The sequence below is a fragment of the Diaphorina citri genome, unplaced genomic scaffold (genome assembly GCF_000475195.1).
Source record: "Diaphorina citri unplaced genomic scaffold, Diaci psyllid genome assembly version 1.1 scaffold966, whole genome shotgun sequence".
Lineage (NCBI taxonomy): Eukaryota > Metazoa > Arthropoda > Insecta > Hemiptera > Psyllidae > Diaphorina > Diaphorina citri.
The window spans coordinates 66,678-93,226 of NW_007378397.1; the positions used below are offsets into that span (position 1 = coordinate 66,678).

The window sequence follows — 26,549 nt, forward strand, 5'->3', positions numbered from 1 at the left end:
ATCAATTTATTTAGCAAATTTAACGTTAAATCTAAATTATAAGGTACAGTTAGGATGTTTTTACGATTTAAATAATTGAAATCTAAGTATCATAAAGTATGTTAAAATAATGCTACAAGCTGCCTACAGAGACAGGGGAGTATTAGAAAGATGAGATTGCTTGGGACATTAGAAAGACAAGAGTATGAGAGATGAAACCGAAGTAATACTTCGTATGAGCAAGAATAGGCTAAAAATGAATAATGAAGCAGCAAAAGGAACTCTAAAATGATATACGAGTATACATATTGGATTTTGATTGGAAATGTAAGAGAGCAAAACAATAAGATTACTCAAGTGAATGAAGAATTAGAAATTCCATGGAATGATTTGTAAAGTAGGAACAGTAAGGAAGGATAAGGAGAAATGATTTGAAATTACGTTTTCCTTCCACAGGTTTGAAGTAGAGGATCGGAAGGAGATTATCTACAGGGTGGAAGTACAAAACAGAGTGTACAGAAGAGAAATCCTAGTCCTGGACAATGAGATAAAGAAATTGGAAAAAGAAATAGCCAATGAACGGTCTGATAGTAACCGATCTTCTGGGGTAAGTAAGGAAACACGGGATAGTAAAAATACCAAGCAGTAGGAGCATCCAAAATGTCGAAAAAATTTCCACCACCAAAATGGGTTAGAAATGTTAGAACAAAATAAAGTCTTACCTTAACTTGCGATTTTCAACAGAATATTAAACTTGCGTCACAAAATTAAAATTTACTAACACAACAAAAATAAAGTCGACCTCACGACCTATAAAAGTTGAACTGAAAGAACAAATCTTCAAGATAGAGAAATTTTAGAAGCACGAAATTGTCATGAAGAAAAATGGCGTGTGAAGAAAAATCTAATTAAATTACTAAAGGAACTCCAAAATGATATACGAGTATACATATTGGATTTTGATTGGAAATGAAGAAGTGAATGAAGAATTAGAAATTCCATGGAATGATTTGTAAAGTAGGAACAGTAAGGAAGGATAAGGAGAAATGATTTGAAATGTTTTGTTTGAAATGTTTTAAATGGTCACGTGAAATTAATTTAATGGAATGTAAAAATATAAGAATTAAATTTCTTTGGAGTGTGATACTGAAGTGGATTTTGAGAGAAACTGAAGACCTTCCTACAGTTTCTACAGATACATACTAGAAATGGGAAATGTTTTAAATGGAACGTGAAATTAATTTAATGGAATGTAAAAATATAAGAAGTAAATTTCTTTGGAGTGTGATACTGAAGTGGATTTTGAGAGAAACTGAAGACCTTCCTACAGTGTCTACAGATACATACTAGAAATGGTTTGTGAGGACGATCTGATTGGAAACAATAATACGAAAATAATGAAGGAGAATGAAGACAAGAACATTAATATCACAGTCAGAGACACAACACGGAACATAAATGCAATTAATGAACTTAAATAATAATTATACTGCAAAGGAAATTACTATCCAAACATAGAACAACGAATTGATTCAAGAAGTAAAACGATTTGGTACCCATACAACCCGGGTGAAAATCATTGCTACTTTCAAACCACCGATCAATCTAAGGCTAAATATGATAGCTTTCTCAGAATTACATACATAATTATCTAGGGTTTATCAATCGATTGTGTATTGCAAATATCATTACATGTTTACTTAAACTTGAGACTAATTCCTGAAAGGTATAATGTTGTAGTTTACAACCTAGGTAAACTTAGGTTTTATGAACATAGGGAAATCATAATATAGCAATATCCTAAAGAAGAAAGTACCACAATTGCTTGTGATCTACACCGTCCCTTTCAGGAATGAAGTCTTGGAATAAAGTTAACACATAAAAGTAATTTTGGAAGAGATTACGTACCTCAACGTAGAAAGCAGGATACGCTAATCTTAAGAATAGCACTACTAGCCACACTAAGGAGGTCTTTACTATAGGATTTTAATCGATAGATCATCAGACGGTGGGATAGCATGAATTCTCAGGACATATCAGGGTTGGTAAGGCTGATCAGGGCTGATATACGTGTTCACAGTTTACTAAGAACAACAAGGTCTTCTTCTTCACTTGTGACATCGTCTTCATAACTGACATCACTTTCATCAAAGTAGGGCTTGACCACGGCGTTTTTATCAGCACCTGTAACACAAAAATTAACAATTGAACATGTACCTACCCAATAATAACAGAACTCAACATTGCCTATAACGCAGAATATAGTAAAATTTTGAATCACATTAACAACCATAAGATGAAGAAGATTATCAACAAAAAATGTAGTTCAGGATGCAATACTTCATTTTAAAGATCACACTTCAAAATAGCGGATTGAGAGAAAAACCTTAATCTTCACATGAGACAATCTAGCAGCCATTAAACTACCAGTGCCGAAGTTATCTTACCTCGCAGTGGTGACCTGAATACTTCAGTCTCGTTTTCCGAATCATCAAAGTCGAACAGACTTCTCTTGTCAGGAAGGAGAGAAAACCCTTTCTTGTACGTCCTTTCGGTGCGTCGGTTCTGACAATAACTGATCAAACTCAGACTGATGATAATGAAGAAGATGCACACCATAGCTGTGAAACCATAAGGAGAAAAAGGTCAGTCAAGTATTACCCGCGGAATGAACACCGAAAGGATAACATAGGTACTCCATAATGGAGAACACCCTACCCAACTCACATTATATATTACCAGTTTATCAAACGGTATAAAAGGAAATGAAATATGTCCTTTCAAGTCTGGAACATGTAAAATTTATTACAATGACGAAACTGAAGAGATACAAGTATCATTTCTGATTTTAATCTAGACCATTGAGGACAGCGACAAAGGGCGTATTTGGCCTTGCATATGATTAAAGGCTTATTTTCTTCTTAAATGCCGATGCCGGTTTTTACCTAATGGGGTGATACATAATATCCAAAGTTGGTTAGGACCAGCTACATAAAAGTTAAGCAATTATGTTACTATGATGTTTTTCACTCGGAAATGATCCGAACTTAATTTATTTTGGAAGGAACGACTTGGCGGGGTCTTTTTTTATGCCACGAAATGTTATTTTTAGGGGGTTCATTTTACAAATCTTATTTACCTAATAACTTTGAAAAATTTCCAAGAATTTATTTAATAACAATCAAAATATTGATAGAATTATACATACTGTAGATGATTTACCGTATAGCCCTAAATAGCCAAAACTTTGGTCCGGAATAACAGCCGAACTGTACCTTCTGGAAACATGGATTAGGGACATTATTGATCTACATAATTTATCCAACCCCCGTATAGCCCTAAATACCAAAACTTTGGTCCGGAATAACAGCCGAACTGTACCTTCTGGAAACATGGCCCAGGGACATTATTGATCTACATAATTTATCCAACCTTTGTGTTAAGTTCAAGCTGCTTTAGCCGAAATTTAAAGTTATTGTAGCTTAGACTTCAGAATATAAAGTAGTCTCCAGAGATTTCCTATCTACTTATCTCTTACCTGCAATACCAGATCCATCATGATGCAAGCTAGCAGCTGTACTTTCTAAACCATCGAAGCTCTCTGCAAAATTTGAGCAATCTGTGGCTAAAGGTAAAGTCCTGAGAACCGCTCATTCCTTTTGAGCTTTTTCCCGTATAGCCCTAAATACCAAAACTTTGGTCCGGAATAACAGCCGAACTGTACCTTCTGGAAACATGGATTAGGGACATTATTGATCTACATAATTTATCCAACCGGTATACTTTTGGACCAAAGGCTTTTGTCTTGGTTGCGATTTTTGCCAGTTCTAATTAAGGAGCGCGGTAGCGCTCCGCCCCGCCAAGTCAAGAAAGTTTGACCGCGCTACTAGAGATATTACATATTATACGCGACAGGGAAAGTTTTCAGGTAGTTGTAGAGGGACAACTACAAATGACGGAAGAAAACGGATTGCGTGTGTGTGTGTTGGGGCATGAAAGTAGACCAAATTGAAAAAAAAAAAAAAAAAAAAAAAAAAAAACCCAAAACGGAAGGAGCGCGGTAGCGCTTTGCCCCGCCAAGTCAAGAAAGTTTGACCGCGCTACTAGAGATATTATACGCGACAGGGAAAGTAGCCGTTTTCAGGTAGTTGTAGGCAATGTAGAGGGACAACTACAAATGACGGAAGAAAAAGGATTACGTAACGCTTTTGAATCCCGCGGGATCTCGCGTGGGATTTTGCACAATTTGCCAGTATTTCCCGCGGAATTATTTCTACTGCTATGTAACCTACCTACTTATGCGTACCTATGATACAAATGATGTCCAATTAACATTGCCCTCTTATTTGGCCGATCCCGCGTGGGATTTTCCGGGATTTGAAAGTATTACCCGCGGAATGAACACCGAAAGGATAACATAGGTACTCCATAATGGAGAACCCTACCCAACTCACATTATATATTACCAGTTTATCAAACGGTATAAAAGGAAATGAAATATATCCTTTCAAGTCTGGAAAATGTAAAATTTATTACAATGACGAAACTGAAGAGATACAAGTATTATTTCTGATTTCAATCTAGACAATTGAGGAGAGCGACAAAGGGCGTATTTGGCCTTGCATATGATCAAAGGCTTCTTTTCTTCTTAAATGCCGATGCCGGTTTTTACCTGATGGGGTGATACATAATATCCAAAGTTGGTTAGGACCAGCTACATGAAAGATAAGCAATTATGTTACTATGATGTTTTTCACTCGGAAATGATCCGAACTTAATTTATTTTGGGAGGAACGACTTGGCGGGGTCTTTTTTTTGACTTTGAAATACGTCAAATTTTTCATCATTTTCTGCTGCTGCTTCTTCTTTGACGTTGACCGCTCTACAGCCTAAACTACTGAACCGATTTTGTTGGTTGATGGCTCATTCTTTTTCTCGTAGGTGGCAGATGTGCCTTTTCATAGTTTCAAGGCCCTCAAAGGGCCCCTTTGGCCTTGAATTTGATAAACTAATTTTCTTCTTATAATGTCGGTTTTCAACTGATGGGGTGATAGTTTTTATTGTTGGTTAGGTCTTAGGACCAGTCCTAGGTGGGTAGGGATTGTAATACCTAACGCTTTTGAATCCCGCGGGATCTCGCGTGGGATTTTGCACAATTTGCCAGTATTTCCCGCGGAATTCTTTCTACTGCTATGTAACCTACCTACTTATGCGGACCTATGATACAAATGATGTCAAATAAAACATTGACCTGCTACATAAAAGTTAAGCAATTATGTTACTATGATGTTTTTCATTCGGAAATGATCCGAACTTAATTTATTTTGGGAGGAACGACTTGGCGGGGTCTTTTTTTTATGCCACGAAATGTTATTTTTAGGGGGTTCATTTTACAAATCCTATTTACCTAATAACTTTGAAAAATTTCCAAGAATTTATTTAATAACAATCAAAATATTGATAGAATTATACATACTGTAGATGATTTTGGTTTTCTTTCAGCTCCTCTTTTGTAAATAAATGTTTTGTATGAGTAAAAATATGTTTTATTCCGTATGTGAATACTAGATATTTAATATTAATCAATGAAAAGCAATACAAATTGTGATGAGATATTTGGCGAATAGGTTTATTGTTAGTAGGATGTTCAAGAATAAAGGATTGTACCAGTCAACCTATGATCCAATTTTCAGGAAATAATGAATGAGTGAAAGAGGGCGAGAGAGAATAGGATACCTACCTTTGTTGCAAGAGAATAATAAAAGAAGGTTAAACTCTTGAATGTCAAGAATACTGGTGAATGGAATTCGATCGAGAAAGAGGACCTCGTGGATAAAAGTCCAAAAACATTCCAAGTTGCCAAGAAGGCTTCAGATTTTATTTCCAGTTTATAATCTTAAATTTAGTAACGTGTGATGTAGAATTAGTACCTATCTAATGTAGCAAGTAAAAGGGGGCTGTTGTAGATTATGTCAATATTATTACAATAGTTTTCTATATTTCTTCCGAAATTACTCTAACTCTGAATATTGATAGGATAGTCCCATACTCACATGCCATAATGAGGAACGCAATGCGCGGTAAGCCCAGTATCTTGTTATCTTTGAATATTGAGATCATCACGGTCTGGGATTTAGTCTCCCCTGAATGTATCGTCACTAGCTTAGTAGACGGGATATAACCAGGGGCGGTAACGTTCACCAAATGCTCTCCAGAGGGGAGGGGCAGCCAATATTGACCCCCTTCATCCGAGATGGCATAGAGTTTACCAACCCTGAGTTCAGCCCCAGGTACCTTGTGATTGTTTTGGTCTATGATAAAACCTAGAAAAGTGATGGATTATAGGAAATTAGTTGATCCATAGTTAACCAACTGAGAAAAGATAACTCTTTTTGAGCTTTTTCAAAGATTTCACCCAAAATAAAGGCCGAACAGTACGTTTCTCGAGGTCCATCCAAGGTGTAATTAATATTTCTATAGCGTGACATGTTTCATTGTAGCTTATTATCTTCTCTTCAAGCTGTTATAGGTAATTTGCTTTTAATTGCTGGTGGGACTAAATCACGAAAACGGGCTTGTTCAAAGTTGACCTGAAAAAAATTCACAGCTGAGGCATGTTCTATTGCAGCGTGCAGGTGTGTACAATTGTACATACCCGACTACCCACCTGATGTGTACCCTACTACCCACAGGTATATTCAGTCATCAATAATGAGGACTTGTGTCGGGAGAGAAAATTACCTGATTTAGATTGGTGAGTTTATTTTTCTCCTTTCATAGGATTGTTTCTTAAAACGCATAATAAAAATGCAGAGTTTAACACGTTACCCTTATATGAATCTAAAAACAATGGTGGTTTCCAGTGTAAATAAGACCAAGTTACAAAACCTGTACATTTCTTTTCAACATTTCACCATGCTGGTAATTCTATTACCAAATTTCCTACACGTCACTCTGAGATCTTCTCGAAGCCTAACGTATTTTTTGCAAGATATGGTGGAACTAATACTATGTGCACCGTTATACTGGGGACTTCTCTATGTAGCAAATATTTGTACTAGACTTGAGACTTTTCTCAACCTAATGGATCTACCATTAAGCAGTATGGACATTAACATTTTTCAGAAATGCAAGCGACGAGGAAAGTTGTACTCTCAGTTCTTCTTTTGTTTGTTCATTTGTGGAGTAATTGGAAATATTTTTGAAGCATTTATCCCACTTTCACAGGAAGAAACTGAAACGCTACGCCACTTATACAGATCTAAATACCCTGCCAAACGACATCCTATTCCTGTCTATTTTGTGCTCTTTGACGAGACAGAAGGCTGGCAGTATGTAGCCATTTTCATATTGGAAGTTTACTACTTGTACTTGCTTGTACACATATTACCTTCATTACTTTCCCTATTGCCACTGACAACATTTCAAATGGAAGGATATTATGAAATCCTGTGTCAAAAAATAATGATGCTAGGAGACTTGGAGATTGAAGAATCCATACAAGAATACAATCATCCTACAGTATCAATGAAGCAGACATTAATAGTAACTAAAAAACAGCATTACCTACTGAGCAAGAAAAAAGAGATAAATGAGAAAAGACATTACAGTAAGATCATCAAATTTCACCAAATGCTGCTTCAATTTCAAGACGAAGTAAGTCAAAAGATATTTTTATTAAGAGATTTAACTTCAGATAATCTACATCTAGTCTCTAATTTAGATACGCTACAAAATTTATTAATTTTTCATTCCAGCTAACGACACTGCTTTCTCCCGCAGTGGCTTTATTAGTCATCTCCACCAACCTAACAATCTCACTCTGTCTCTATCAAATGGTTGTCATCTTAGATAACAAATCTGGCATTCGATTTTACAAGTCCCTGATCTTTTTCCTGGCAATCGCTTGGAAGTATTATTTCATCTGTGAGAGTGCGGAAACATACAACACATGTAGTGAAGATATCCGTCGCTCCATCATCAACTGTAACTGGCACAAATGCACCAACCAAACCAGGAGACAGTTGATGTTCATGTTCAGACGAGCTCAAAAGATCAACCATCTGGCTTTTTACAGAGGTGTTATCATCCTTAACAGAGCTTACTTTTTGTCAGTCGCCAGAGTGGCCTATAGCTTTCTCAATTTCATGCGACTTAGAAATTAAAAGTAGTTTATAATTAGACTTGACACTTATCATGGACACTGGACGATGTGTTGAAAGCCCAGAAAAGGTTATCAGGTCCGCCTGTCAAGTCTACCTGATAGTATGTGTGCTCATCAGGGTATCAGCTACGTAGACCTGGCAGGCGGACCTGATCAGGTGTACTTGATAGTGAGTGGCTGGCCTTAAACAAAATAAAAAATAAATAAAATCCAGAGGTAACTTACTATCCGTGTGTTCATGGTGTCCTGTATTGATTGTAGAACTCTTCTCTTCAATCCCTGCAGTGGTTGTCCCATATCTGTACATTCGCCCTGTGAGGTAAAATGTTAAGCATAAGACATCATTCTTAGGATTTCCCACCATAGGCTAAAAACAGGGTGGAGTGGAGAGCACAGTGCATACCATAGGGAAGTGACGATAAATGAAGCGACGAATTCAAACCGCATATATGTAACTGACGAAAAAAAAAACCTATGCTCTTTGCTCTCCGCTCCGCTCTGGTTTTAGCCTAATATTCTTAGGATTTCCCACCATAGGCTAGAAACAGTGTGGAGTGGAGAACACAGTGCATACCATAGGGAAGTGACGATAGATAAAGCGACGAATTCAAACCGCATATATGTAACTGACGAAAAAAAAAACCTATGCTCTTTGCTCTCCGCTCCGCTCTGGTTTTAGCCTAATGACCGCCACTCACACTCAAACCATCTGACAAACCCAGGCCCAGTTCTGTCAGACAGTCGGAAAAAGCTTGAGACCTCGGTCTGTCAAAACTTCTGAGAATCCTTGGCCTGAAGCTTTTTCCGTCACACACTTTAGAACGGTCTGAGCATGAGAGATTTGGCCTAAAAGACGTTTAAGTGAAGAAAACCTTTGGTTGTTGTTGACTTAGGACTAATCCCTGCTCATGAAAGGCAAAAGCTGAAAACAGCTGTAGATGTTAGGTTTTCAAACTGAAGGATTTTCTACAACATAGGGAGTGCCCTGAAAATATTCGGGTTAAAAAATTTCAAGGTGTAATCAATATTTTCTAGGCCCAGTTCTGTCAGACAGTTTTCAAACTGAAGGATTTTCTACAACATAGGGAGTGCCCTGAAAATATTCGGGTCAAAAAATTTCAAGGTGTAATCAATATTTTCTATAGCGTGACATGTTTCATTGTAGCTCATTATCTTCTGTTATAGGTAATTTGCTTTTAATTGCTGGTGGGACTAAATCACGAAAACGAGCTTGTTCAAAGTTGACCTGAAAAAAATTCACAGCTGAGGCATGTTCTATTGCAGCGTGCAGGTGTGTGTACAATAGAACAGTTGCGCTTACTTGGGTGATGTTTCAAAGTCATAGAGCAGGAAAAATGAGGACCAACGGAATTTTTCTTTTCTACGATTTAAAAAATTCCGGTAAATCGTGAACTTTGATGTCACGGCATACGCTCCCGTACACGATGACGTCACATCAAATGTCCCGAGCAAAGCTCCCTCGCAGTCATCACATTAGGTACGTGAACTTTGATGTCACGGCATACGCTCCCGTACACGATGACGTCACATCAAATGTCCCGAGCAAAGCTCCCTCGCAGGCATCACATTAGGTAATGTGTTTGTGAGCATACGTTTCTGCGCATTTCTTTCTGCTCCTCCGCAAGCGTGCTTGCATACTGGCGCTACCTAGCGGACGAAAAAAACAACTGCGTAAAGTCTGACGTCACACATCATTGAACTCTTTCATTAGAACGGAAAATAAAAATTGAATTTTCGACCTTTTAAAGATATTTTTCGGAGTTTTGATTTCGGATTTGAATTTTTCCCTACTTTTTACATAGGAATCGACCATTTATTTATAATTTTTACCCATTTGCAACTGCTCCATTGTACATACCCGACTACCCACCTGATGTGTACCCTACTACCCACCTGTATATTCAGTCATCAATAATGAGGACTTGTGTTGGGAGCCCTGATTTAGATTGGTGAGTTTATTTTTCTCCTTTCATAGGATTGTTTCTTAAAACGCATTATAAAAATGCAGAGTTTAACACGTTACCCTTATATAAATCTAAAAACAATGGTGGTTTCCAGTGTAAATAAGACCAAGTTACAAAACCTGTACATTTCTTTTCAACATTTCACCATGCTGGTAATTCTATTACCAAATTTCCTACACGTCACTCTGAGATCTTCTCGAAGCCTAACGTATTTTTTGCAAGATATGGTGGAACTAATACTATGTGCACCGTTATACTGGGGACTTCTCTATCTAGCAAATATTTGTACTAGACTTGAGACTTTTCTCAACTTAATGGATCAACCATTAAGCAGTATGGACATTAACATTTTTCAGAAATGCAAGCGACGAGGAAAGTTGTACTCTCAGTTCTTCTTGTAGCAAATATTTGTACTAGACTTGAGACTTTTCTCAACCTAATGGATCTACCATTAAGCAGTATGGACATTAACATTTTTCAGAAATGCAAGCGACGAGGAAAGTTGTACTCTCAGTTCTTCTTTTGTTTGTTCATTTGTGGAGTAATTGGAAATATTTTTGAAGCATTTATCCCACTTTCACAGGAAGAAACTGAAACGCTACGCCACTTATACAGATCTAAATACCCTGGTGTAATTGGAAATATTTTTGAAGCATTTATCCCACTTTCACAGGAAGAAACTGAAACGCTACGCCACTTATACAGATCTAAATACCCTGCCAAACGACATCCTATTCCTGTCTATTTTGTGCTCTTTGACGAGACAGAAGGCTGGCAGTATGTAGCCATTTTCATATTGGAAGTTTACTACTTCTACTTGCTTGCATGCATAGGAACTTCATTACTCTCTATAATGCCGCTTACCGCACTTCAAATAAAAGGATATTATGAAATCTTGTATCAAAAAATAATGATGCTGGGAGACTTGGAGATTGAAGAATCCTTACAAGAAGTGAAAAATATAGATCCAAAAGACAATGATCCTACAACACTTCAAATAAAAGGATATTATGAAATCTTGTGTCAAAAAATAATGATGCTGGGAGACTTGGAGATTGAAGAATCCTTACAAGAAGTGAAAAATATAGATCCAAAAGACAATGATCCTACAATTTCAATCAAAATGGCCCACGATCGGGTTTCTAGACATGTATTCGTTATTCAGGACCAAAGTTCCCCTATTTAGGCATTTAGGGCTACAGTGGAAACTTGATGATTTCGTCCAAACTCACATCGTAAGACTAGAAAACAAGACATTGAAGAAAATGACCTAATGGTCAATTCTTGATATAATTAACTAACAACAAGAACAGACTAGAAAGTGTTACCTGTTGTGATATCCTGAGAGAGTCCAGAATACTGGGGAATCCATTCTGCTTCTCCACGAGTACACTGTGGGCTGTTTCCACAGCCTCCATAGCATAGGACATCTCCAGTTGTGTACTATACTTGGTCACTGTCTCAATATTATCGATTAACTAACAACAAGAACAGACTAGAAAGTGTTACCTGTTGCGATATCCTGAGGGAGTCCAGAATACTGGGGAATCCATTCTGCTTCTCCGCAAGCACACTGTGGGCTGTTTCCACAGCCTCCATAGCATAGGACATCTCCAGTTGTGTACTATACTTGGTCACTGTCTCAATATTATCCGTAATGCTGAAGTCATGCTGATGGGACCAAGCGATCAGATCGATCCGAGCCAGAGTAATGTTCAGCTGAGTAGCTGTGGTCGAGTTCTCAACAGACACCTGGTGAATGGCAGGTTCATATCTGCCGAGCGAGAAACAAGCTGAGTGTAAAGGTGTGTCCACACATAGTCAACGGCGTCGATCGACGTCGACTGACACGTCCACATTGCCTCGACAACATAGATGTTCCTCGTCGATCGACGGCCAGTCGACTATGTTTGAACACATCTTTAGACATAATTTATACAGGAATAGGAACCTCAGGCTCATTTCCCAAAATGCCTCAGGGTAATAGTGCTTATTTATACTGCTCGCATAGGACTGAAAAGTCCCTTTACTCCAGCAGTAGGCTAACCACTATTATTGTGGTCAAATTCTCAAATTATATTGAGGATACAATTCCATACCTCGGCTGGGATTGAACCCACGCCCTCCTGTTTACCAGTCGAGCGCCTTGACCACTACACCACCGAGGGAGGACCTTGAGCACTACACCACCGAGGCAGGGTATTTATTGATTCGTACCTACCATCTCTTCGATTTTAGCAAGCAGAACGGCATACTATTTCTTCTAAATTCTTGGTAAAAATAGTCACAACCAACAGAACTATTGATCTTCCCTATTTATGAATTTATTTAATTTAGACATCCTTTACAATTTTGTAAACTATCAAACTCAAACAACTTGAGTAAAATAGTACTATTGACCTTCTTTAACCTACGGGTTCTAACTTACCCAGGCGCTGACACATGCAGGGTATAGTTTCCAGGGGCCAGCAGTCTCCAATAGTCTCCATCCTGGGCCGAGTACACCACATGCCCCAGACCTTCCACCGCTATGCTCGCCTCTGCCACACCCTCCCCCTCTCTGCCCTTCACAAACCCTGCCACCCCCCGGTGCACTTGTTCAATATAAGACAGCAGGGCCGGTAAATTGTCCTCCCAGTAGGAGGGTAAATCTTTGGCAGGGGGGAACTTATAGCAACCCAGTTCTAGGGTGATTTCGAGCGTGTTGGCATGTATATAGTTGTAGTCCTGCATGCCACCGGATACCACATACCATTGAGCTCCGTTCACAATACCTCCGGGGAAATTTTCCTCCGGATATTCGGGACACCCAGGATCCTTGTACATTTTCTTGTGAGCCTACGAGAGAAATGATTATCAACACTTCGAGTTAAGGTAGAAAAAGGTGCACTCAGCCTCGAGAAGGTCACTTGAGAACCTAGTTTCAATTCCTAAAAAAACGGGCCAATAAGAAGCTGCTCTGCAGTATAAATAAGGCGAACTCTTGTTCATACCTAAAGTTCTGTCCTGCCTTGGAAGCCAGCAATAACACTGTTGGGAAATATTAGGATACGAGGGGCCTAATGGTCAAAGATCCCGACATTTGCAACATACATACACAGTTTTGTTACAAGTATACCGTTTAAAGACTTGGAGTTAATGTAGAAAAAGGTGCACTCAGCCTCGAAAAGGTCAATTGAGAAGCCAGTTTCAATTCCTGAAAAACGGGCCAGTAAGAAGCTGCCCTGCAGTATAAATAAGACAAGATAAAGCTACTTTAGCTGTCTTTAGTTTTTTTCCAAGTATACATACTTCTTTACATTTACACCTCAATGATTTGTATCTTCCTTGTACTTACATTGGCATAGCTTGAAGCCAGCAGCTTAAAGATGCTGTCATCAGGAGTAGGGCTGTCCACTTGTGGTTTCATTGCTTGGTTATCATCATAAGGGTAGTTGGCCACCAGAGAACCCCCATGAAGGTTGGCACTTAGAACGAAAGGAATGTCTTGGAGCCATTTCTCTACGGCTAAAGTTTTTTTCTTTTCTCAATGTATAAATGTACTTATAAGTCTGTAGGTATCATAAATAAAGTACCATAAAGTATATATATAAAAAATAAATAAAATCCAGAGGTAACTTACTATCCGTGTGTTCATGGTGTCCTGTATTGATTGTAGAACTCTTCTCTTCAATCCCTGCAGTGGTTGTCCCATATCTGTACATTCGCCCTGTGAGGTAAAATGTTAAGCATAAGACATCATTCTTAGGATTTCCCACCATAGGCTAAAAACAGGGTGGAGTGGAGAGCACAGTGCATACCAAGCATCAAATACACCTACTAAGAAAGACAAAAGAAATAAATGAGAAAAGACATTGTGCTAAGATCATCAAATTTCATCAAATGCTGCTTCCAGTAGTGACTAATGGCTTTACATTGATATTAGAAATGAGCAAGAACTGCACAGAATGAAAGCACCTTAATAATGCTCTGGAGGTAAACCACTAATAGGGTGTGGTCTAGTCTCTAATTTGTAATAGGGTGTGATTAAACTAGACTTGGACTTGAAAGGACAAGCGAGTAGCTGCTTCCAGTAGTGACTAATGGCTTTACATTGATATTAGAAATGAGCAAGAACTGCACAGAATGAAAGCACCTTAATAATGCTCTGAAAAGGTTCTCTAGCTTCACTACACGCGGTATATATTAAAGTGAGGTAAAATTAAACCGTGCATTTGAGCTCTATTTTGTAAAATCTGTGTGCGTACCTACTAGTGACATAAAAACTTCTTCTAACCATAACATGAACATGACATGATACAAAGCTTGTTATTTTTCTTTTTTATTATTCCAGCTAACGACACTGTTTTCTCCAGCAGTGGCTTTATTGGTCATCGCTACCAACTCAGCATTCTCAATTTGTCTGTATCAGATGGTTGTTATCTTAGATATGAAAGCTGGCATTCGATTTTACGAGGCCCTGATTACTTTCGTGGGAATAGCTTTTCAGTTTTATTTCTTTTGTGAGAGCGCGGAATTATTTAACACGTGTAGTGAAGATATCCGTCGATCCATCATCAACTGTAACTGGCACAAATGTACCAACCAAACCAGGAGACAGTTGATCTTGATTTTCAGGCGAGCTCAAAAGAACAACTATATGGCTTTTTACAGTGGTGCCATAATCGTAAACAGAGCTTACGCTTTGTCAGTCTCCAGAGTGGGTTATAAATTTGTCAATTTTATGCGACTTCAAAATTAAAAATAGTTTCTGAAATTTAAATCAAAATTGCAATGCATAAAATTAATATACTTTTATTTATTTACACTCTTAGGTAAAATTAATATACAAAGACACGAGCCAGAGTGGGTTATAAATTTGTCAATTTTATGCGACTTCAAAATTAAAAATAGTTTATGAAATTTAAATCAAAATTGCAATGCATAAAATGAATATACTTTTATTTATTTACACTCTTAGGTAAAATTAATATACAAAGACACGATTTTTTTTTCTTTTTTAATTTAGTTGCTTTAACATTTTGATGTCCTTTGCACCGAGTCCGGTTCAGGGATTAAATTTTTGTGTAGACCTCTATACGTTTCAAGTATAGGAAACCCTACTTAGGGTGATTTCTTTCAGCTGCTATTTTGTTTTTGGTACAAAAAAAAAATAAAAAAAAAATAAAATAAATAAAAATACGAGTGGATGCCCTTCGCACTCAACCTTGGCTATTTCTTCAACAAGAGAAATTTCAGGCTGGTATCTTATCTCAACTGTTTAGTCCCCCAGCCGGACTAAGCTGATTTACTCCCTGTTTTAAGTCCCCCCAGCCAGACTAAGCTGGTCTAGTCCCTTTTTAGTCCCCCGGCCAAACAAGGTATATTCTATTCTACTTACCTTCACGAGCTCTCTCATATCCATCAGGATTCATAGAGGGCATCAGATGTATGCGAGTGGTCTGCAACATCCTGGTCACCCTATCGTCTATCTTGTAATTCTGGCAGAGATATTGTGCCAACAGCAGTAGCAGTTCTCTACCCACTACTTCATTTCCGTGCATGTTGGCTACGTATTTGAACTCCGGCACACCTGAGGACATTACCGGGGAATATTAGGAAATATGGAAAATGAGCAAATAACCAATTACTTATTTTTAAACAGCAACATATCGGAAACATTGACAACAAGACGACGAAACAAGCCTTACCAAGCTGGGCTGGCTCTCATCAGATATTCTAACCTGCCTCGGTGGTGTAGTGCTCAAGACGCTCGCTTGGTAAACAGGAAGGCGTGGGTTCAATTCCAGCCGAGGCATCGAATTTTATCCTCAAAATAATTTGAGAATTTGACCACAATAATAGTAGCTGGAGTAAAGGGACTTTTCCTATGTGAGCAGTATAAATAAGCACTATTATTATATTCTGAATAGCAAAAGCGAGAGCGTTACTTACCAGGCTTATGTACTCCAGGGTGAGTGGAAAGTTCCAACACCCATGACTTTTCCTATGTGAGCAGTATAAATAACCACTATTATTATATTCTGAATAGCAAAAGCGAGAGTGTTACTTACCAGGCTTATGTACGCCAGGGTGAGTAGAAAGTTCCAACACCCACAGCTCTCTCTTCTCTACACTCTGCCCTACCGAGTAGAGGCGAGTGAGGTTGGGATAGTTCTTTGTGATATGCTCTAGCTCTGCTTGCATTTGGGTATAGTTGTTAAACGAGAAAATGTTGTATTAAACCGCCTTAAACGAAAAAAATGAGCTGGTCCCTTGGATTCTCGTTTATCCAGGTTCGACTGTGGTAGGTAGGATTTTTTTTTATTTTATTGTTCAGAACAATTCAATCTCGAGCTCAATAAACTTTGAGCTGAACCCTCCTCGTCTATTCTTTTAAAAGGAAATGGCCCGAGATTCGAAAAATAAACATACATTTAAAAGTCACACTTCAACTACCCGGAAATCAACTTGTACCGTAGCATGGTAAAAAAATGCAACCCTGGTAAATAAAGCTATTATTTTGCAGAGAAGTTCATTTTTTGGTGACGCTGTATTTAGCAGGGTAGCAAAATTTGTTACTATGCTACCCTACCCATTTTTGTGTAGATTAGTCATAGGTACTTGTCATACCGAGCGAGGGTCACTTGACATACTATGCTACCCAACACATTTTTGTGTACAGTAACATAGGTTTGCCTCTACACATTTGTATATGCAATTACCTGCCTCGGTGGTGTAGTGGTCAAGGCGCTCGCCTGGTAAACAGGAGGGCGTGGGTTCAATCCCAGCCGAGGTATGGAATACAATTTACCGAAGAATATCAGTAAATATGGAAAATGAGCAAATAACCAATTACATATTTTTAAACAGCAACATATCAAAAACATTGACGACAAGACGATGAAGTAAGCCTTACCATGATAGGCTGCCTCTCATCAGATATTCTAACCTGCCTCGGTGGTGTAGTGCTCAAGACGCTCGCTTGGTAAACAGGAAGGCGTGGGTTCAATCCCAGCCTTAAAAAAGAAAAATGCAACCTTGGTAAATAAAGCTATTATTTTGCAGAGAAGTTCATTTTTGGTTACGCTGTATTTAGCAGGGTAGCAAAATTTGTTACTATGCTACCCTACCCATTTTTGTGTAGATTAGTCATACTTGTCATACCGAGCGAGGGTCACTTGACATACTATGCTACCCAACACATTTTTGTGTACAGTAGCATAAGTTTGCCTCTACACATTTGTATACGCAATTATACATATTATGTATGTGACAGGCATTGTGTTACCTCAGAGTAAAACCTCCGCCCTCCAGACTGAGCAGAAAATCAAAGCTATTCTCCGTGCACAGAGAACTGAGGGCGTCTAGCACAGGCTCCTCCGTGACTTTCCCCTTCACTATGCTGTCCACTTTCATCACCGAGCGAGGGTCACTTGTCATACACACTGTATCAAGGGAAGACTTTCCAAATACTGGAATGAGGGTGATAACAGCATGGTCTAGGAGGTTACGAACTCTAGTACTTGTAGCTGCCACTAGATGTCGTGCCAGACGGGATAGGAGCTCCCGCATGGAAGGTTCAGTGGAGTACATGCCGCCAATGAGGCCAATGTGAAGCTTGTGCTCGTCTGGGCCACCAATCTAGGAAAAAATAGGAAATAGATCAAGATTAATGAGATATACATACAGAGATTCGGTAAATTATGTAGGTACCTACATCAAAAGTTTCCATGGGGATGGTTCTAAGAAATGTAAGGTTTAGCCGCTATTTGAGGGTAATAATAATAATCAAAAAGAGTTCCAATTTCTCAGGACTTCAGATTTCGGCCCAAGTCGTTCAAAATTTGCACAGATATTTCAATCAAAAATTTATGTCGTGAGAGAAAAATTTTCGTGTTCCTTGCAGTAATTATGTAGCGTAGCATAAGTTTGCCTCTACACATTTGTATATGCAATTATACATATTATGTATGTGACAGGCATTGTGTTACCTCAGAGTAAAACCTCCGCCCTCCAGACTGAGCAGAAAATCAAAGCTATTCTCCGTGCACAGAGAACTGAGGGCGTCTAGCACAGGCTCCTCCGTGACTTTCCCCTTCACTATGCTGTCCACTTTCATCACCGAGCGAGGGTCACTTGTCATACACACTGTATCAGGGGAAGACTTTCCAAATACTGGAATGAGGGTGATAACAGCATGGTCTAGGATGTTACGAACTCTAGTACTTGTAGCTGCCACGAGATGGCGTGCCAAGCGGGATAGGAGCTCCCGCATGGAAGGTTCAGTGGAGTACATGCCGCCAATGGATTAAAAATATAAATGATATGTAATGCAAAAGGTTAGCAGAATTGTAAACAATACATGCATGCTATAACAATAACATCCTGGTCACCAAAAGTATGAAGGTAACTAAGGCACATGATAAACAAAAACAGTATAATGGTATATCTTCATTCGTTATATTACATCGGGAAATATTACCAATAGGAAATAGATCAAGATTAATGAGATATACATACCTACATAATATATTCCATATTAGCTCAAACATACTTAACACAGAGATTCGATAAATTATGTAGGTACATCAAAAGTTTCCATGGGAATGGTTCCAAGAAATGTAAGGTTTAGCCGCTATTTGAGGGTAAAAATAATAATAATAATAATAATAATCAAAAAGAGTTCCAATTTCTCAGGACTTCAGATTTCGGCCCAAGTCGTTCAAAATTTGCACAGATATTTGAAATATTACCGTATACAAATAGATATGGAAGACGGACGAGATTTAAGTAACACTGATGGATTTATATATAATAAAATATTTTTTAAGTAGGCAAAGATAATTTAAATTAAGTCGATAGATATGTAATATAATAGGTGCTATAAAAATAATATAAGTTTGTAAGAAAGATAAGTAGATACGAGAGTGCAGGTAAGTAGAATAGATATATAGAGGTTCAGAGAACTCTTAAAAGACCAAGCCTTTGTTTTGGATCTGGGCCAGAGTGTGATTTCAACTGGGGAAGGTGTAAACGTAATCTGAAATCACACCAACAGAAACAAAACAAAGGTTGTGCTTTAGAATATCGAATCTGAACGAGTTTCGAGTGAAAAGAAAGTGAGCTTAGGGTCATAAGAAGACCAGGCATGCAAAAGTACCTACGGAAGGAGTGTGACGAGAAAAGTGCAAAACTATCATATTTAGGTCATATAAAATTTTGGTTGATATTAAAAATCTAAATATACAGATTCTCTACAATGGAAAACCTTAAGTAATTAGCAATATGAAGAGATCAGATATGCCAAAGAAAATGAATGAATACCTACCTATGTTTGTGAGAAACGTTATAAAATTATACCTATTGAAATAATTTCATACCATTAGCATTGCTCATTTCCACAAAATCATAAGTAGTGACCGAAGATGGTATTTTCTGGCAGATTTTAGCAAAAAGAATGCAATGTATTGTCATAAGCTTCATAAAATATGCCTATAGTGCAGAAAATGAAAACCAAAATGGTGACCTACCTGCTACGGTGGCGACAGGTTTAAGCTGGAAGTCTAATCTGGGGGTTACAAGAAGACCAGGCATGCAAAAGTACGGAAGGAATGTGACGAGAAAAGTGCGAAACTATCATATTTAAGTCATATAAAATTTTGGTTGATATTAAAAATCTAAATGTCTGTGTTTCTCTACAGTGGAAAACCTTAAGTAACTAGCAATATGAAGAGATCAGATATGCTAAAGAAAATTAATGAATACCTATTACCTACCTATGTTTGTGAGAAACGTTAATAAAATTATACCTATTGAAATAATTTCACACCATTAGCATGAAATGCCACAAACCTCAATTTCATATTGTTTGCTCATTTCCACAGAATCATAAGTAGTGACCGAAGATGGTATTTTCTGGCAGATTTTAGCAAAAAGAATGCAATGTATTGTCATAAGCTTCATAAAATATGCCTATAGTGCAGAAAATGAAAACCAAAATGGTGACCTACCTGCTACGGTGGCGACAGGTTTAAGCTGGAAGTCTAATCTGGTTGGATTCATAGTTTCATTACCAACGGTAACCTGCTTGATAGAGCTTTCATATCTGAAATAAAAGACAATATAAGTAGGTCAGTAGGATCCTAAGCTTCATAAAAATATGCCTATAGTGCAGAAAATGAAAACCAAAATGGTGACCTACCTGCTACGGTGGCGACAGGTTTAAGCTGGAAGTCTAATCTGGTTGGATTCATAGTTTCATTACCAACGGTAACCTGCTTGATAGAGCTTTCATATCTGAAATAAAAGACAATATAAGTAAGTAGGTCAGTAGGGAGGTATGTAGGTATGCAGAAAGTGTGAGGTACTACGAAGAAAAGAAAAAAAAATAATAAAATACAATCAATGATAATGAGAGAATATGCCAGCCTAGTTAGCTTGGAGGGTAGCGCGTCTACCTTGTAAGCGCTAGGCTGCGGGTTCGATTTACACATAACGCGAAATTTATAACTGGCTTTTTTCCATCCTGTCCCTGTCTCTTCTATTTCGGAACGATAAGACCTTTTTTTGTTACAGTTCCCTCCATCAAACCTATTAAAAAAATTGAAAATGAAATCTTACCCAGCAGCAGTGGCGATAATATTGTAATTGCCAGGAAGCAGGAGTCTCCAATATTCACCTCGCACTGTGCCTATGATAGGGTCAGTAGGGAGGTATGTAGGTGAGGTACTGCGAAGAAAAGAAAAAAAAATAAATAAATAAAATACAATCAATGATAATGAGAGAATATGCCAACCTAGTTAGCTTGGAGGGTAGCGCGTCTACCTTGTAAGCGCTAGGCTGCGGGTTCGATTTACACATAACGCGAACTTTATAACTGGCTTTTTTCCATCCTGTCCCTGTCTCTTCTATTTCGGAACGATAAGACCTTTTTTGTTACAGTTCCCTCCATCAAACCTAATAAAAAAATTGAAAATGAAATCTTACCCAGCAGCAGTGGCGATAATATTGTAATTGCCCGGAAGCAGGAGTCTCCAATATTCACCTCGCACTGTGCCTATGATAGGATGAGGAATTCCCTGTACTGATATATTGGCACCTGGGATTGGATCCCCATTGATATCCGTGATTAGTCCTGGAAAAAAAATATATGGATCAACCTCAGTATTGCAGTGGTTAACACGTTGGATCTGGAGGTTGGCTGTTCGAGTCCAAGTCAAGTCCTGTTTGTCCTACCTCTGTGGTGTAGTGGTCAAGACGCTCGCCTGTTAAACAGGAGAGCATGGGTTCAATCCCAGCAGAGGTGTGGAACTTTATCCTCAATATAATTTGAGAATTTGACCACTGTAATAGTAGTGCCCTACTGCTAGAGTAAGTAAAAGTAAAGTAAGTCCTATGCGAGCAGGAAAAAACAGGAGAGCATGGGTTCAATCCCAGCAGAGGTATGGAACTTTATCTTCAATATAATTTGAGAATTTGACCACTGTAATAGTAGTGCCCTACTGCTAGAGTAAGTAAAAGTAAAGTAAGTCCTATGCGAGCAGGATAAACAATTCTATTCCATTCTACCTTTCACTCCCAAATGAGTCTGCTCCATGAAAGCCAGAAGAGCTTCCTTGTTGTCCTTCCAGAATTTGGGCATTTGAGAAGCTGATCCAGGCACACGGTAGCACCAGGCCAAGTTCTGGCCTCAGCACACCAGTTATGCTATAACATAACAAAGGCATTTAAGAACATGTGAGTCTTGTACCTATTCAAGAATAGCCAGCCGATAACGAGTAGGCTATCCTACTATCAATTTAATTCAACAGATAAAATTCAAAAAGAATTGGTTAAGTAAGTTAGGTATAGGCCAGAGGGAGGAAATTAAGCCAAGTAATTAAAACTGAAAGAAGCTCTTCAAATTTAACACACATTGTAGGTACAACATCATAAAAACACAACATATTATAAAGTTGGGAAAACATCACTGCATAAGGGGTTTAGTAAAATCATAATCATCTTACTTGGGTACTACATCACAAAAGCACATAAGTGAAACTACATGACTTACTGAGCTGATGAAATCCATGACTAGGAAGTTATGCTTGAAATAAAACAAAGTAAAATTCACACTAAGAACAAATTATAGGTAAATGATAGTAATACATATGGAGAAAGTTGCAATCAATTTATCATTATCAAATACCTTATGTCCTACTACTTAAGCCTAATTAAAGATTGAGTACCTGTGAGAGAAACCTATTAAATACAGGTGCTATTAATATACCCATTATACTTACCTATTAAGTACCTACCACACACACACTAATCATTTTCATTCATCAGTTTATACCTACCTGATTATTATACCTGATACTAACAGGTACCTGAAGTATTACCAACACAAATGTGGGACAAGGTACATAGGTGGCATAATGAAATAATCAATTTTGAATATTTCCAATAGTAACTATAACTAGAGAATAACCTGGGAATAAGTAGGTACCCTAAAAATTAATTTTGCATACCTAGGCATCTAAGTAGACAATCAACTTACTTTGAGTCATCAAAAGGATAACTGGCAACAATAGCTCCTCCATGCGTTAATTTTGCATACCTAGGCATCTAAGTAGACAATCAACTTACTTTGAGTCATCAAAAGGATAACTGGCAACAATAGCTCCTCCATGCCTAAAAACCCAAACATTAATGTAAAATATGCTAAACCATTATTTATTTAAAAATTAAAACTATTTCCTGATAAACCTATGACTTAAAGCTGAGATATGTTAATATTTCTAAATGCTAAAATGAAAGTATAAAAAACAGAATATGTTAAAGAATAATAATGAAAAACAAAGGTTCCTAGGTATACAGATTCGTTCTATTTTACTACGTTTGATGAAATAAACTTGAAAAATAAAAACGAAAATTTGTATACTTTGACATGCCTAACTAAACTTTATCATGATATGTATGTTCATTTCAAGTCATGGATGAGATTTTTGTTTGCACCTATGGGTACTTTGTAAACAAATAAATTAAAAATATAAATGATATGTAATGCAAAAGGTTAGCAGAATTGTAAACAATACATGCATGCTAGAACAATAACATCCTGGTCACAAAAAGTGTGAAGGTAACTACTTAAGGCACATGATAAACAAAAACAGTATAATGGTATATCTTCATTCGTTAATCGTTAGATTACATCGGGAAATATTACCGTATACAAAAATAGGTATGGAAGACGGACGAGATTTAAGTAACACTGATGGTTTTTTTTTTTTTTTTTTTTTTTTTTTTTTTTTTTCCGAATGTCCTGTAAGAAATGTAATTTAAAGGAGAGTGTTCCCACTACACAAGACATGATTTTTTTCCGACCAAGTGGGAGAGGGCTCTTAGTCTTACCTTGTATCTCATAGTGGTTGGAGTCGGAGTTGTAGTTGTACTTGTCTGAAATAAAATCATATCTACCATTATGTTAAGAAGGTCAAGTCACAAGAAATACACTTGGCCTATTAGCAACATAGGTATAGGTAGGTAGGTATCTTTTAATTGAACATCCAAGGCCGGTCAACCTCTACCAGGGTTGCTAGATGCCAGATGAGATTTGAAAAATACCTCCATCACGTATGAAAAAACCCCTATTCATGTTTTTTTTTTTTTTTTTTTTTTTTTTTTTTTTTTTTTTTTTAAAGGGTTTTAACGGGGGAACTTGACCTTGTTTGGTTTTTTTCCATGCAAGTTACCAGAGAGAACAAAAGGGTTGTTTTTGATGAAGGATATCATAGCCAAAGTTTCTGGCTCCAACTTTTTCACATTCAAAGGTTGTTCTCTTCTCTCACTGGAGGAATCAAATTGATCAGGGAAGTTTCTATTGAGATCAACACCATTGGCATTATTTCTGCCGACAAAGCTGGCCAGAGAGTTGCAGCTTCCCTCCTGGAAAAGAAGGTTGATGACATTTCTTTTTCTAATCAAAAATACAGTAGTTTCTCTTTATCTAATCAAACTAACATACGGTAGCCAATTGCTTTTGCAATCACAATATTTAGACATGTTTGAAGTGATAATAAATTTATGTGATAATAAAATAGGTACCATTTGAAAATGTGGTAAGAAATAAATTCACAATTAGATTAGGAACCTACCACATTAATTATCATAAAAAACCTCATCATTATAAAACCTTTATAATCAAACTCATTATAAAACCAAGAAAACTTCAAAATAATAAAAAGAAGTCCTCACTAGAGTTGCCTGTGGTTCAGGGGGAGGAAATTTACACATGGCTATAAGTACCCAGTATATGGCTGATTCCCCCCCCCCCCTCCTTTTCTAAAAGTAATTTTTTACCCCTTTTTTTAATTGTAATTCTTTTCTAAAAGTAATTTTTTACCACTTTTATAAATTGCAAGGTACCTACTTAGATACATTTTCTTCATCCCACAAATGTGACTCACCTTGGCTGCTGAGTATCCATCAGGATTGAGTGATGGAATGATGAAGATATCTGTTGTGTTGATTAGTCTAGTGACTCTCTCGTCAGTCCCATCATTGATTATCAGGTACTCAATGAGATAGTTCATCAGTTCATAACCTACTACTTCATCTCCGTGAATATTGGCAACATATTTGAACATAGGTTTGAGCAAGTTTCTCCCGGATGCTACATTACGGCTAATCTGAAAAATACAGAAGGGAATGATATTAATTATAAACACAGGGGAAAAAAAATCTTCTTCTTCTTCTTCTTCTTCTTCTTCTTCTTCTTCTTCTTCTTTCTAAGTCAAAGGTAAACACATGACATGCAGCACTTTTTCCTATCCCTTTATGAAATCATAGCCAGTCCTTCAGTAGGTGAAGCTTTTTAGTTGGTGTTAGTGCCTATTAATAATTGCCAAGAAAATGTTTGAACTAAAAGTGGATGGTGTGAGACCAAAAGGTAGACCCAGAATGAGATATAGAGATATGATTAGTGCTGATGTAAGAAGAAGAGGAGAAGATCTAGATAGAATCAAAGACGAGAAAAAATACCTGGACAGAGTGTGGTTTAGAGGCCTTGTGAATTGACCCGTTGAATTAATGGAATGATACAGGATATGTATGTATGTTAGTGCCTAATAATACTTACCTGTAACGCCCAAAGATCTCTATTCTGCACTGATTTCCCAATGGAATGCAGCTTCACTTTGCTTGGATTCTGTTGAGCTGCAGCCACCAGGAACTTGGTTAACTCGTCAAAACTGAGGTAGTGCGGATTTTCCAGGAATGGCTCGGGATCATTGTTGACAAGTACAGGAGTGGTACATCCAACCCAACACAGGAGAAAGCACAGGGAAATGGCTATGTATGTACCAAATGTACCTGTACCTAGTACATACCTACTTGCAATCATAAATAATTAGGCACCTATACAAAGTATTTAAAAAAAAAAATTAAAATAGGTAGTAAATGTACTAGCGTTCATAAGAGGTTTGATAGAGGGAACTATAACTGCCAAGGTCCAAATTTCCGGAGTTCGAGCCCTCTTGGCCCCCCTGAATACAGCCTTGGTTATGTTTGTACATAGGCTATGTACAATATGTACATGTGTAGGTACATACCGGCCCATAAACAGCGTCGTTTAATTGAAGCTTATTTCTACCTGTAGGTAATTACCTATGGTGTGAACTTTCAACTTGAGTAGGTACCTACTTGAGTGTGGATCGTAAATGATCGGAGGATAGAAGTAGAAAGAAAAGGGTGGGGGAGAAGGAGGAGAGGATGAGAAGGGGAAGAAGGAGGATAATAAGTAGGAGGATGAAGAGATAGAGAAGGGAGGAATAGAAGAACGGGAGGAAGAAGAAGAAGAAGGAGGAGGAGAAGAAGATAGAGGAGGAGAACGGGAAGAAGAAGGAGAAGAAGAAGAAAGAGGAGAAGGAGGATAAGGAGGAGGAGAAGTGTTTGTGGCATGTCACAATTTTTCACAAACAAAATCCTAGTGGGAAATGTTCTATGAACGCGGAATAATAACGTGATTTCTGTGACCCCTCCCTCTCTCTCTCATTCTGTTTTTCTCCCATTTTCTCAAGGTTTCCTTTTAATCTTTGATTCGTTTTCGGTGTGTACCTATTTTCTTCCCCAGCACAAATTTTCGCAACTTCATTTCCGCCTCCCAAGGGAAAAACGTAAGAAGGAATCCTATATTCTAGTAATTTCGTAGATACCTACATATAGGTACATAGTAGTTGTAAGTAAGAAGTTTATCTACCTATTGTACTAGAATTTTCGACCCTAGGCATAAAATAGGTTGATAATATTTTATAACCAAAAGTTCATTGATCCGAAGAACTCTCTCAGAAAAAAGGATCTTATGGGATTCTCCTTTCCTTACGTACCTGTATACTTACTTACCAACTCATATAAATAAAGATTTTTTCCTCGTGTGTTTTCCTGTTTAGGTACTTAGCTAT

At 37.6% G+C, this 26,549-nt stretch overlaps 1 protein-coding gene and 1 long non-coding RNA gene across 2 annotated transcripts; both read right to left on the minus strand.

The window, feature by feature from the left end:
• Positions 1 to 1,331: 1,331 nt before the first annotated feature.
• LOC103513394 (carboxypeptidase D-like) lies at positions 1,332 to 26,498 on the minus strand. Its single transcript, XM_026826601.1, has 23 exons — positions 26,491 to 26,498; positions 25,229 to 25,478; positions 24,558 to 24,779; positions 23,837 to 24,036; positions 22,738 to 22,782; positions 22,163 to 22,223; positions 21,679 to 21,793; positions 21,097 to 21,244; positions 20,308 to 20,406; positions 20,121 to 20,215; positions 18,115 to 18,285; positions 17,399 to 17,738; positions 16,182 to 16,348; positions 15,509 to 15,700; positions 13,751 to 13,837; positions 13,466 to 13,653; positions 12,557 to 12,966; positions 11,638 to 11,902; positions 11,457 to 11,606; positions 8,369 to 8,510; positions 6,033 to 6,308; positions 2,427 to 2,600; positions 1,332 to 2,163 (listed from the first exon to the last, which is right to left on the minus strand). Exons 1-23 carry the CDS (start codon positions 26,496 to 26,498, stop codon positions 2,054 to 2,056), a joined length of 3,915 nt encoding a protein of 1,304 aa, XP_026682402.1. The 3' UTR covers positions 1,332 to 2,053.
• Positions 18,915 to 20,220, minus strand: LOC113469129. Its single transcript, XR_003392643.1, has 2 exons — positions 20,121 to 20,220; positions 18,915 to 19,150 (listed from the first exon to the last, which is right to left on the minus strand). It is a non-coding gene; the product is annotated as an uncharacterized LOC113469129 (long non-coding RNA).
• Positions 26,499 to 26,549: the final 51 nt, after the last annotated feature.